A 13,953-nucleotide genomic window follows, 5' to 3' on the forward strand; every position below is an offset into this window, starting at 1 on the left:
TGTCCTGGTTGTTTCTAACACCACGTTATTTTCCAAATGATGATCATTCTGTGCAAAACCCCCAATTTAGACTGGCCCACCGGGCTTCAGATGGACCAGCCCATCTGGCATTTTCCCAAAGTGCCCTATGTCCAGTCCATTTCTACCTGCTATTACTCCAGTTTGTATGTTAGGCATCCAGGGCTCTGGATACAGCTCAGAGAAGCTATATTGTTAACTCCAATTTTGGGCTCCAATTACGTTATATGTATTTACATAGCTAGTGCAAGGTTCTGGGGAAAAGAAGTAAACCACGTAGGGAATAGGGAGACGTTTAGAACAAAGCCTCACAAGAATGATTGGAGAAAGTTTCTACCACATTCCTTACACTTCTTCTACATCATGAGAGGGAGTGTACGAGAGAAGAGTAGAGAATTGGAACAAAGCCTGTCTTTCCCTCCCTCCTCTCTGTCTCCAGGCTGGCTCCATGAGTTGGGGAAGCGTCTAGAGTCTCCCTACGACCCCCAGGGGGAAGTGAACGGGACGAGGCTGAGCGGACCTTCTCTGAGGAGTGTCTACATCGCTTCTCTCTACTTCACCCTGTCCAGTCTGACCAGCGTGGGCTTCGGCAACGTGTCAGCCAACACCGACGCTGAGAAGATCTTCTCCATCTGCACCATGCTCATCGGAGGTAGGGGAGACACACACAAGTACACATACACACATCACAATTCATGCATGTAAAATGTGACTGCCAGGCAAATAGTTCTATTTAGTTGATGGTCATCATTTTTGTTATGTCTGGTTTCATCTAGTTGTACTGTGATAAAGGCTAAAGTGGCTGATCAGTTGGTTTGGACCAGTTTTATCTGGTTCAAACCAGAGACGTGAACTGGTTTTGGGGCAGAGGGTTTACATGAGGTCACAGTGGCAAGTGTTCTCCCTCTGGATGTTCATGAGTCTGGATGTGGTAAATGTCCCCGACTGCCTGGGGGCAATCACACGCACGCTCACACACACACACACACACACACACACACACACACACACAGGGAGCATAGAGACATAAGGGGTGTGTGTGTGGATGTGTGTGTGTGTGTGCGTCCCATGCCTCATCTCCCCTGTCTCCCTCCAGTGTTTATGAGATGAAAACAAAGACCTAGCCAGCCCAGATAGAGTCTGGTATAGGTCAGACCTAGTGTGTACAGTGTATAGGGGAAATTGAGTTATTAGCCTCGAGTAAATCTTTTTCTTCTCTTCACTCAATCTCATGCCCCACCTCTCAATCTCATGCCCATCCAACTCCCAATTGAACCCTCCAAACAACCCCCAACCCCAATTTTACTCCCACACTCTAACCCCAAACCAATATCATGCCCACCCCATCTTCCAATTTCATGCCCCTGCAAATCCTAATTGAACCCCCCAAAACCCTGCTTCCCTCCCTCCCCCTCTAGCGTTGATGCACGCCCTGGTGTTTGGTAACGTGACGGCCATTATCCAGCGGATGTACTCTCGCTGGTCCCAGTACCACACCCGTACCAAGGACCTGAAGGACTTCATCCGAGTCCACCACCTGCCCCAGGGCCTCAAACAACGCATGCTGGAGTACTTCCAGACCACATGGTCCGTCAACAACGGCATTGACTCCAACGAGGTGATTCAACTAATCAAGGGCTTGATGATAACTTTTATTGTAGACAATTAAGAGACTTGGCTGAAAATGTGGAGAAAGAGAGAGAAAGAGAGAGAGAGAGTGACTGAGACTCACTTAGACAGAGAGACAGATACGTAGGTAGACCAAGAAAAAGATAGAGACAGAAGCTGAGTGAGAGACAGTGGCCAATCATGCCTCAAGAGATGTTTGCCTGTGAGACACATAACAGAACAGAGCAAAGCATTCATATAGGATAGGGAGATGAATCACAGATGTATGAATTATAGATAGGCCTGTTGATTAAAGTGGGCCTCTGTGGGCTGATGACTCATTGATCTTTTCTGCTCAGCACTTTTCTGTTATATGCTGAAACAGAGACTGACAAACATTGTGTGTCAGGGATGATTAGATGTTGGAGAGATTGATTACTGTGATAGTAATGTCGCTGGTGCTGTGTGATGGGAACAATAGTGTGAAGCAGAGTTCTCCATATAGGGTCTGGGCCGGTATTCATGAAGGGTCTCAAAATCTAGGATCAGATCCCCTCTGTCCATTCAACACAATCTGTAAAGATTCCTCCCCACTCTGCTGAAAAGTTTTTTCTCCACTTTGCCATACATGAGTAATGGTTAAGAGCGTTGGGCCCGTGACCGAAAGGTTGCTGGTTCAAATCCCTGAGCCGACTGGGTGAAAAATGTATCGATGCCCTTGAGCAAGGCACTTAACACTTAATTTCTCTGACTAAAATGACTAAAATATATGTACATTATTTTTTAATTGTGATTTATCAGGGGCTGCTGCAGCAACTTCAGCCCCTCTACTTCCCAAGGCTATGACCACTTGTGCCGTGTCAAAAGTTCAACTCGCTCCATGCAGCACAGCCTAAAGTCAACACAACTTACTGCAAAACACTTGCAATATTTTCACCAAAGTGCCTTCATTCAAAGTGGCCTGATACATGCTGATGTTTGGTGACATCATTACTTTTTATTTATTTACCTGACCTTTTTAACCTTTATTTAACCAGGAAGTCCCTTGAGGTGAATAATAGAAATAAAAAAGTCAAGAGAAAACTGACCAAGATAACAGTTTAGAGTCAACTGCAATCATGCCATGGCTGTCAATCTCTCTCCCTCTTTCCTCCTTCCCCTCTCCTCTTCCTTTCTCTCTTCTTCTCCCTCTCCCCTCCCTCTTTCTCTCTGTCCACCTCCCCCTCCCCTCAGTTGCTGAAGGACTTCCCAGATGAGCTGCGCTCTGACATCACCATGCACCTGAACAAGGAGATATTGGAGCTGTCTCTGTTTGCCTCGGCCAGCAGGGGGTGCCTGCGCTCCCTGTCCCTGCACATCAAGACAACATTCTGTGCCCCTGGGGAGTATCTGCTGCGCCAGGGGGACGCCCTGCAGGCCATCTTCTTTGTCTGCTCTGGGTCCATGGAGGTGCTGAAGGATGGCATGGTGTTGGCTATACTGGGTGAGACATGGTGTTGGCTATACTGGGTGAGACATGGAGGGAGGGAGGGAGGGAGAGAGAGAGAGAGAGAGAGAGAGAGAGAGAGAGAGAGAGAGAGAGAGAGAGAGAGAGAGAGAGAGAGAGAGAGAGAGAGAGAGAGAGAGAGAGCAGAACGGTAGGCAGACAGACAAAATCCAAGTCCATTGTTGGAACACTTTGTGATGCTACTTGTCTGATTCCATCCCAACAGGCCACCTGTGGATCATAGTTTCCATTGTCGGGCGGAATCTACAGTCCTCTGTCACCTGTCACTCCCATGAGTTATCCATCCATTCCATTCACCATGAAAACCCCTGTTCTTTATGACAGCTACTGTGTCTGACCTCCAGCTGTATGACAGCGTCTGACAGAAAGACCATCTACACTTCTCTATATTTTTCCTCTCTTCAATTTAAGGAGCTTTATTTGCATGGGAAATATATGTTTGCATTGCCAAAGCAAGTGAAATAGATAATAAACAAAAGTGAAATGATTAATAAACATGAACAGTAAACATTACACTCACAAAATTTCCAAAATAATAAAGACATTTCAAATGTCATGTTGTAATGATGTGCAAGTAGTTAAAAGTAAAAAAGGGAAAATAAAAAACATGAATATAGGTTGTATGTACAATGGTGTTTGCTCTTCACTGGTTGCCCTTTTCTTGTGGCAACAGGTGACAAATATTTCTGCTGTGATTGCACACTGTGATATTTCACCCAATAGATATGGGAGTTGATCATTTGATTAGTTTTCAAATTTGTGGGTCTGTGTAATCTGAGGGGAATATGTGTCTCTAATATGGTCATCCATTTGGCAGGAAGTGCAGCTCATTTTGTGGGCAGTGTGCACATAGCCTTTCTTCTCTTGAGAGCCTGTCAGGGCCCAGGTTTGACAGAATCTGTGCAGAATATCGAGGTGCTGCTGTAAACCCTCCATGGTTGGGGACGGAAGCACCAGATCATTAGCAAACAGTAGGTATTTGACTTCAGATTCTAGTAGGGTGAGGCTGGGAGCTGAAGACTATTCTAGTGCACTCACCAATTCGTTGATATATATGTTGGAGAGGTTGGGGCTAAAGCTGCATCCCTGTCTCACCCCGTTGACCTGTGGAAAGAAATGTGTGTTTTTGGCCAATTTTAACCACAAGCTTGTTTGTGTACATGGATTTTATAATGTTGTATTTCCCCAAACATGTATCGATGAGAGTCGGGAAGCAAGTTCAGGGAGTGAATACGTTTAATTAATAAATGAACAAAACAAGAACCACAAACAGCGCACTGACATGAAACAGCAACAATGACAACTGGGGAAGAAACCAAAGGGAGGGACATATAAAGGGCAGGTAATCAAGGAGGTGATGGAGTCCAGGTGAGTGTCATTATGCACGTACTGCAGGTGTGCGCCCTAACGAGCAGCCTGGTGACCTAGAGGCCTGAGAGGGAGCACACGTGACACAATACCACTTTCCATCAATTTGTATATCAGGCACTCATGCCAAATTGAGTCGAAGGCTTTTTTGAAATCAACAAAGCATAAGAAGACTTTGCCTTTGTTTTGGTTTGTTTGTTTGTCAATTAGGGTGTGCAGGGTGAATACGTGGTCTGTTGTACAGTAATTTGGTAAAAAGCCAATTTGACATTTCCTCAGTTCCTTGTTTTCTTTGAGGAAATGTATGAGTCTCCTGTTAATGATAATGCAGAGAATTTTCCGAAGGTTGCTGTTGATGCATATATTTTTTTATTCAACAAATATTGAGGTGCCAGAGCTGAGGATGATGTTAAAGAGTTTAAGTATAGCAAATTGGAATATGTGTTCTGTATATTTGATAATTTAATTTAGGATACCATCAACCCCACAGGCCTTTTTAGGTTGGAGGGTTTTATTTTGTCCTGTAGTTCATTCAATATAATTGGAGAATCCACTGGGTTCTGGTAGTCTTTAATATTTTGATTCTAAGATTTGTATTTGATCATGTATATGTTTTTGCTGTTTGTTCTTTGTTATTGAGCCAAAGAGATTGGAGAAGTGGTTTATCCATACATACTCCATTTTGGATAGATAACTCTTCGTGTTGTTGTTTGTTTTGAGTTTTCCAGTTTTCCCAGAAGTGGATAGATTCTATGGTTTATTCAAATACATTGAGCTGATGTCTGACTTGCTGTTCCTTCTTTTTCCGTAGTGTATTTCTGTATTGTTTTAGTGATTCACCATTGTGAAGGTGTAGGCTCAGGTCTTCTGTCTTTATTTTTATTCTTTCATCAAATCATTTGTCATTGTTATTAATTTTCTTACATTGTCTGCTTGAAATGTTTAGATTTGATAGGGAGGTCAAAAATATTGTTTAGGTTTTCTACTGTCAAGTTTACACCTTCACTGTTACAGTGAAACCTTTTGTCCAGTAAATTGTCTAGAAGGGATTGAATTTGTTGTTGCCTAATTGTATTTTTTGTAGAATTCCACACTATTTTCCTTCCATCGATAGCATTTCTAATATTATTCAGTTCCTTTGGCTTTGATGCCTCATGATTGAATATAGCTCTGTTCAAGTAGAGTTGGATTTAGCTGTGATCAGATAGGGGTGTCTGTGGACTGTTTGTGGACACTTTAAGAGACTCTGGGTTGAGGTTAGTGATAAAGTAGTCTACAGTACTACTGCCAAGAGATGAGCTATAGGTGTACCTACCATAGGAGTCCCCTCGAAGCCTACCATTGACTATGTACATACCCAGGATGTAAAAGAGCTATAGGTGTACCTACCATAGGAGTCCCCTCCGAAGCCTACCATTGACTATGTACATACCCAGGATGTAACAGAGCTATAGGTGTACCTACCAGAGGAGTCCCCTCGAAGCCTACCATTGACTATGTACATACCCAGGATGTAACAGAGCTATAGGTGTACCTACCAGAGGAGTCCCCTCGAAGCCTACCATTGACTATGTACATACCCAGGATGTAACAGAGCTATAGGTGTACCTACCAGAGGAGTCCCCTCGAAGCCTACCATTGACTATGTACATACCCAGGATGTAACAGAGCTATAGGTGTACCTACCAGAGGAGTCCCCTCCGAAGCCTACCATTGACTATGTACATACCCAGGATGTAACAGAGCTATAGGTGTACCTACCAGAGGAGTCCCCTCGAAGCCTACCATTGACTATGTACATACCCAGGATGTAACAGAGCTATAGGTGTACCTACCAGAGGAGTCCCCTCGAAGCCTACCATTGACTATGTACATACCCAGGATGTAACAGAGCTATAGGTGTACCTACCATAGGAGTCCCCTCGAAGCCTACCATTGACTATGTACATACCCAGGATGTAACAGAGCTATAGGTGTACCTATCAGAGGAGTCCCCTCGAAGCCTACCATTGACTATGTACATACCCAGCGTCCGACAGAACTGCAGGAATTGTGACCCTTTTTTTGTTTATGTTGTTGTAGTTGTGTCTAAGGGGGCATATGGGGGAGGGAATGCTGTCACCTCCAGGTAGGTGTTTGTCCCTCTGTGTGCTGAGGGTGTTCTTGTCCAGTTCTGGCATTTAGGTCACCACAGACCAGTACATGTCACTGAGCCTGGAAATTGTTGATCTCCCCCTCTAGGATGGAGAAGCTGTAATTGTTAAAGTATGGGGATTCTATTGGGGGGGTTAGGGTTAGGTAGCACACAGGAGGACATTTTTCTCTCTGGAAATCATTTCCTCAAGCCAGGATCATTTCCCCGAGCCAGATGTAACATGTTCCTGTTTTGACTGATTTAATAGAGTGTGTTAGGTCTGCTCTATACTAAATTAGCATACCCCCTGAATCTCTTCCTTGTTTCATGTTTCACACCTGGTAGTTTGGTGGATGGGACTCTGTAACCTAGAGGGTAACCAGTTGGTCCATCTTCTTTATACCATGTTTCTTGTAGGATTACAATGTCTGTATTGCCAATTTATTTGATGAAGTCTGGGTTCCTGCTCTTTAGGCCAAAGGCAGATGACCTCAGACTTTGTATATTCCAGGATGAGATAGTAAAATATTTGTGTTCTATAGTGTCTAGTGTTGTTTTTGTGTGGTTTAGGCCCGGACCATTACAGTAGGAGTGAGCAGTGCTTGTTGAGCATCTGATACATACCTCTTAGGTCACAGGATGGGGGCTTGGGGGCGGTGTAATAGTGGGGGTTGGGCCTGTTGCTCTGCTCACAGCCTGGGCATATGTCCTGCTGTCATATTGAGGTCCTTGTCGCAGGGGCGGTGGGCATGAGCTGGGCAGAATGGGCATAGGTCTGATATGGGGGGGGGGGGGTGCTACCGTTCAGGGTGATGTCCTTCAGGGTCCTGGCAAAAGTAGGGATTGCTGCCTTGTAGAGGTAGACCTGGGAATAAAGGCTGTTCAGGTCCAGGGTGGAGTGGTGGGCCAGGTAGACATTAGGTTTTAAGGCACAGTCTTGTGAAATGCTTGAATTCACCCGCTGTATGGAGATAACCACTTGTGCGTTGGGGAAAGTGGAAGAAGCTTTTTCAATCACTCCCTTGAGTGCTGTTGCCACCTTTTCCTGCTTGGCCATCAGGTCATTTGTGCATGTGTGAATTATGATGTTGCTGGGAGACCCTAGTCTGTCCTCTGACAACAGCTCCAGGGCATGCTTAGTGTTTGGGCACCAGAGTTTAGCCACTTTGTGTTTGGTAAAAAGTGTATGTATGAATGTATTTGTCATTTGAGTCAATGAGGAGCATAATCTCTGGCTTTTGTGTGTCCTCGATGGATGTGGGGGGCTGTTAGGAGGGGGTGGGGTCTATGGGGTTGGGTACCATGTTGTTTATCCCATTGTGGTGTTGAGGTTGTGGTCTGGGTCTGGCGTGAGCTGTTCTGCTGGCTTGCCTGTGGGGGTGTTCTGATCACTGTAACACCTTAGCTCTCTGACCTCTAAGTTCTCTCATCTCAGTCCGTAGAGCAGCCAGCTCTCTCAGACAGCTGTCCATCTCCACCTTCTGCACTTTCGGTCTTGTTGGGGGGGGGGGGTTGTTGTGCTAGTCTCTCAAAGCACTTCACGATGACGGAAGTGAGTGCTACAGGGCGGTAGTCATTTAGCTCAGTTACCTTAGCTTTCTTGGGAACAGGAACAATGGTGGCCCCCTTGAAGCATGTGGGAACAGCAGACTGGGATAAAGATTGATCGAATATGTCCGTAAACATACCATGGTCTGCGCATGCTCTGAGGACGCAGCTGGGGATGCCGTCTGGGCCTGCAGCCTTGCAAGGGTTAACACGTTTAAATGTTTTACTCACGTCGGCTGCAGTGAAGGAGAGTCCGCAGGTTTTGGTAGCGGGCCGTGTCAGTGGCACTGAATTGTCCTCAAAGCGAGCAAAGAAGTTGTTTAGTCTGTCTGGGAGCAAGACATCCTGGTCCGAGAAGGGGCTGGTTTTCTTTTTGTAATCGGTGATTGACTGTAGACCCTGCCACATACCTCTTGTGTCTGAGCCGTTGAATTGTGAGTCTACTTTGTCTCTATACTGACGCTTAGCTTGTTTGATTGCCTTGCGGAGGGAATAGCTACACTGTTTGTATTCGGTCATGTTTCCGGTCACCTTGCCCTGGTTAAAAGCAGTGGCTTTTGCTTTCAGTTTCGTGTGAATGCTGCCATCAATCCACGGTTTCTGGTTTGGCAATGTTTTAATAGTTGCTGTGGGTACGACATCGTTGATGCACTTGCTCACCGAATCAGCGTATTCATCAATGTTGTTGTTCGACGCATTGCGGAACATATCCCAGTCCACGATATAATTTTCCTTCTGTGCTCTCTCTTTGATCCCGTAAAAATACTGGAACTGCATGAGGATGGCCTGCACCATTACTGTCCCAGACTTGTACACGTTGACAGAGGTTGTTTACATTTCCTCAATGTCTAGTATTCTGAGTTTCCACCCTGGGCCAATACCCTCTGTCTTGACATAGTGTGCTCTGTACCATGCCAGGGGATGGTCTGTGTGGAAAATGAAGTTGCTTATGTTCACCTCTTTATAGCAGTCAGAAAATAGTTTCTCTGGACTCTCCTTGAGGAGCTTTTTTTGTACTTATTCCTTGTAGTGTTTTTTTTATATCCACGGAGTACTGTATTGTAATGACCTCTAGACAGGGTGAAGACATGGGGGCTTCAAAGGACTCTGCCTTTGGGTGGGGGGGGGCTGTGAAACCCCCTTGCCATTGGTAGTCTCATTGGTTCACACCTCTCACTTCACAGTTCAGTGCAAATTGAAGCTGCCACCATGTCTGTTCTGTCCTAGCTTGTTAGCTTAGTATACTTATTTACGTAGCTTTATATAACAAAATGACCTGGAGATTGTCTTTTACATTTTGGCTTCAGAAGTAGCTTCAGACTGAATATTACTCACTCAGTTTTGTGTTGGATGGCATTTCCAGGTACCGCTGTCATTCTTCTGCAGGTTTTGCTTTGTTAGAAGTTTTTTCTTGATAGTCCTTGGTAGTAATAGTCCATTCGGGTAATTTTGTCCAAAATCAAGGTTTTGGTATGGAATTGTGATTTGGATTGAAGGTTTTGATGTTGAAGTTAGTATTCTGTATAAGTCCTTCTGAAAAAATTCAAGTTTATCTACATTTATCCAACTGTAAATTTTATATTTTTGCAGAACTCAGGAGCCCATTCTCTCTCTCTCTCCTATTGTCCATCTCCCTTTCTCCTTTTCTCTCTCTCTCTCTCTCTCTCTCTCTCTCTCTCTCTCTCTCTCTCTCTCTCTCTCTCTCTCTCTCTCTCTCTCTCTCTCTCTCTCTCTCTCTCTCTCTCTCTCTCTCTCTCTCTCTCTCTCTCTCTCTCTCTCTCTCTCAATCTCTCTCTCTCCTTTTCTAGTTGTCACTCATTTGTTTTTTAACATTTGACAGACAGACCACTTATGTGTCTCTGTCTTCCTCCTTTTCCCCCAGTTGGCGTGAATGCGTGCGTGTGTGTGTATGTTTGTGAGCTTTTGCTTATTCACATGGTAAAATATCTCTGACTCTCTATCTGTGTGTGGCTCTGTACAGTAAGGGTCTGACTGAATTTGTTTGACTGTGTGTGAGTCGCTGTGTAAAGTATCTATGACTAAGTCTTTGTCTGTGTGTTTGTGTTCGCATCTGCTCTGCCCATGTGTACAGTGTGTGTGTGTGTGTGTGTGTCTCTTTGTGTCATGTGTGCATACAGTATTGGACAGGGACAACACTCCCTTTCAGAGCACTCCTGCTGACTGTGCAGAAGGTCAGCCGGACATTGAGTGTCTGGGAACAGTGAAAGCTCTCTAAAGAGTCACGCCAACTCCTTACAAACCTTCTCACAGCCAAAACAATAGAGAAAGAGGGGGGTAAAGAGGAGGAATAGATAGAGGAGAGGAAAGTAAATTAGAAAAATGAACAAGGGAGGGAGTGAGGGATGTGGGAGTGAATAGAGGAGAGGGGAGAGATCAGGTAGGTAGGAGTGAAGAGAGGGGAGAGATCAGGTAGGTAGGAGTGAATACAGGATAGGAGAGGAGAGAGATCAGGTAGGTATGAGTGAATAGAGGAGAGAGATCAGGTAGGTAGGAGTGAATAGAGGAGAGGAGAGGAGAGGAGAGGAGAGGAGAGGAGAGGAGAGGAGAGGAGAGGAGAGAGAGAGGAGAGGAGAGGAGAGGAGAGGAGAGGAGAGGAGAGGAGAGGAGAGGGAGAGGAGAGGAGAGGAGTGGAGAGGAGATCAGGTAGGTAGGTATGAATAGAGGAGAGGAGAGGAGATCAGGTAAGTAGGAGTGAATAGAGGAGAGGAGAGGAGAGGAGAGAGATCAGGTAGGTAGGAGTGAATGGAGGAGAGGAGAGGAGAGGAGAGGAGAGGAGAGGAGAGGAGAGGAGAGGAGAGGAGAGGAGAGGAGAGGAGAGGAGAGGAGAGGAGAGGAGAGGAGAGGAGAGGGATCAAGTAGATCAGGTAGGTAGGAGTGAATAGAGGAGAGGAGAGAGATCAGGTAGGTAGGTATGGATAGAGGAGAGGAGAGAGATCAGGTAGGTATGAGTGAATAGAGGAGAGAGATCAGGTAGGTAGGAGTGAATAGAGGAGAGGAGAGGAGAGGAGTGGAGAGGAGAGGAGATCAGGTAGGTAAGTATGAATAGAGGAGAGGAGAGAGATCAGGTAAGTGGGAGTGAATAGAGGAGAAGAGAGGAGAGAGATCAGGTAGGTAGGTATGAATAGAGGAGAGGAGAAGAAAGAGATCAGGTAAGTAGGAGAGGAAAGGAGAGAGATCAGGTAAGTAGGAGTGAATAGAGGGGTGGAGAGAAGAGGAGAGAGATCAGGTAAGTAGGAGTAAATAGAGGAGAGGAGAGAGATCAGGTAGGTAGGAGTGAATAGAGGAGAGGAGAGGAGAGAGATCAGGTAAGTAGGAGTGAATAGTGGAGAGAGCTCAGGTAGGTAGGAGTGAATAGAGGAGAGGAGAGAGATCAGGTAGGTAGGAGTGAATAGAGGAGAGGAGAGGAGAGGAGAGAGATCAGGTAGGTAGGAGTGAATAGAGGAGAAGAGAAGAGAGAGATCAGGTAGGTAGGAGTGAATAGATGAGAAGAGAGGAGAGAGAGCAGGTAGGTGGGAGTGAACAGAGTGAACAGAGGAGAGAGATCAGGTAGGTAGGAGTGAATAGAGGAGAGGAGAGGAGAGAGATCAGGTAAGTAGGAGTGAATAGAGGAGAGAGATCAGGTAGGTAGGTATGAATAGAGGAGAGGAAAGAGATCAGGTAAATAGAGGAAAGGAAAGGAGAGGAGAGAGATCAGGTAGGTGGGAGTGAATAGAGGAGAGGAGTGAATAGGTAAGTAGGAGGGTAAGTAGGTAGGTAGGAGTGAATAGAGGAGAGGAGAGGAGAGAGATCAGGTAGGTAGGAGTGAATAGAGGAGAGGAGAGAGATCAGGTAGGTGGGAGTGAACAGAGTGAACAGAGGAGAGAGATCAGGTAGGTAGGAGTGAATAGAGGAGAGGAGAGAGATCAGGTAGGTGGGAGTGAACAGAGGAGAGAGATCAGGTAGGTAGAAGTGAATAGAGGAGAGAGATCAAGTAGGTAGAAGTGAATAGAGGAGAGGAGAGGAGAGAGATCAGGTAAGTAGGAGTGAATAGAGGAGAAAGATCAGGTAGGTAGGAGTGAATAGAGGAGAGGAGAGAGATCAGGTAGGTAGGAGTGAATAGAGGAGAGGAGAGGAGAGAGATCAGGTAGGTAGGAGTGAATAGAGGAGAGAGATCAAGTAGGTAGAAGTGAATAGAGGAGAGGAGAGGAGAGAGATCAGGTAGGTAGGAGTGAATAGAGGAGGAGAGAGAGGGAATAAGAGCAGTCATTGTTTAGAGCAGTTACTGTTTACTATCAGTACCCCCCTAGCATCCAGGGATGGGGGAAAAAATTATTTACAAAACACCATAAAGATCAATATATCAAAACTACAAAATAGTTGTATTTTGACATGTATTTCATTTAAAATACATGTATTAAGTATTTTAAAATACATAAATATATTGCAGGTACAGTTGAAGTTGGAAGTTTACATACACTTATGTTGGAATCATTAAAACTCGTTTTTCAACCACTCCACAAATCTCTTGTTAACAAACTATAGTTTTGGCAATTCGGTTATGACATCTACTTTGTGCATGACACAAGTAATTTTTCCAACAATTGTTCACAGACAGATTATTTTGCTGTACCGCAATCCTAGTGGGGTCAGAAGTTTACATAAACTAAGTTGACTGTGCCTTTAAACAGCTTGGAAATTTCCTGAAAATGATGTCATGGCTTTAGAAGCTTCTGATAGAGTAACTGACATCATTTGAGTCAATTGGAGGTGTACCTGTGGATGTATTTCAAGGCCTACCTTCAAACCCAGTGCCTCTTTGCTTGACATCATTGGAACATCAAAATAAATCAGCCAAGACCTCAGAAAAAAAACTGTAGACCTCCAGAAGTCTGGTTCATCCTTGGGAGCAATTTCCAAACGCCTGAAGGTACCACGTTCATCTGAACAAACAATAGTACGCAAGTATAAACACCATGGGACCACGCAGCCGTCATACCGCTCAGGAAGGAGGTGAGTTCTGTCTCCTAGAGATGAACGTACTTTGGTGCGAAAAGTGCAAATCAATCCCAGAACAACAGCAAAGGACCTTGTGAAGATGCTGGAGGAAACAGGTACAAAGTATCCATATCCACAGTGAAACGAGTCTTATATCGACATAACCTGAAAGGCCACTCAGCAAAGAAGAGGACACTGCTCAAAAACCGCCATAAAAACAACAGACTACGGTTTGCAACTGCAGATGGGGAAAAAAATAGTACTTTTTGGAGAAATGTGAAGCAAAAATAAAACTGTTTGGCCATAATGACCATCGTTATGTTTGGAGGAAAAAGGGGGATGCTTGCAAGCCGAAGAACACCATGCTAACCGTGAAGCACAGCATCATGTTGTGGGATGCTTTGCTGCAGGAGGGACTGGTGCACTTCACAAAATAGATGTTATCATGAGGAGGGGAAATGATGTGGATATATTGAAGCAACATCTCAAGACATCAGTCAGGAAGTTAAAGCTTGGTCGCAAATGGGTCTTCCAAATGGACAATGACCCCAAGCATACTTCCAAAGTTGTGGCAAAATGGCTTAAGGACAACATAGTCAAGGTATTGGAGTGGCCATCACAAAGCCCTGACCTCAATCCTATAGAAAATTTGTGGGCAGAACTGAAAAAGCGTGTGCGAGCAAGGAGGCCTACAAACCAGCTCTGTCAGGAGGAATAGGCCACAATTCACCCAACTTATTGTGGGAAGCTTGTGAAAAGCAACCTGAAACATTTG

At 45.0% G+C, this 13,953-nt stretch overlaps 1 protein-coding gene across 1 annotated transcript in view; it reads left to right on the top strand.

Annotated features, from left to right (window-relative positions):
• LOC124043220 (potassium voltage-gated channel subfamily H member 8-like) overlaps window positions 1-13,953 on the top strand; it is a 167,278-nt gene that overhangs the window by 100,972 nt on the left and 52,353 nt on the right. The window contains exons 8-10 of the mRNA XM_046361549.1: window positions 458-670; window positions 1,437-1,636; window positions 2,860-3,109. Coding sequence (XP_046217505.1) covers window positions 458-670; window positions 1,437-1,636; window positions 2,860-3,109 — 663 coding nt within the window. The remainder of the gene's footprint in view (window positions 1-457; window positions 671-1,436; window positions 1,637-2,859; window positions 3,110-13,953) is intronic.

Source organism: Oncorhynchus gorbuscha, linkage group LG09 (assembly GCF_021184085.1).
Source record: "Oncorhynchus gorbuscha isolate QuinsamMale2020 ecotype Even-year linkage group LG09, OgorEven_v1.0, whole genome shotgun sequence".
NCBI classification, from domain to species: domain Eukaryota; kingdom Metazoa; phylum Chordata; class Actinopteri; order Salmoniformes; family Salmonidae; genus Oncorhynchus; species Oncorhynchus gorbuscha.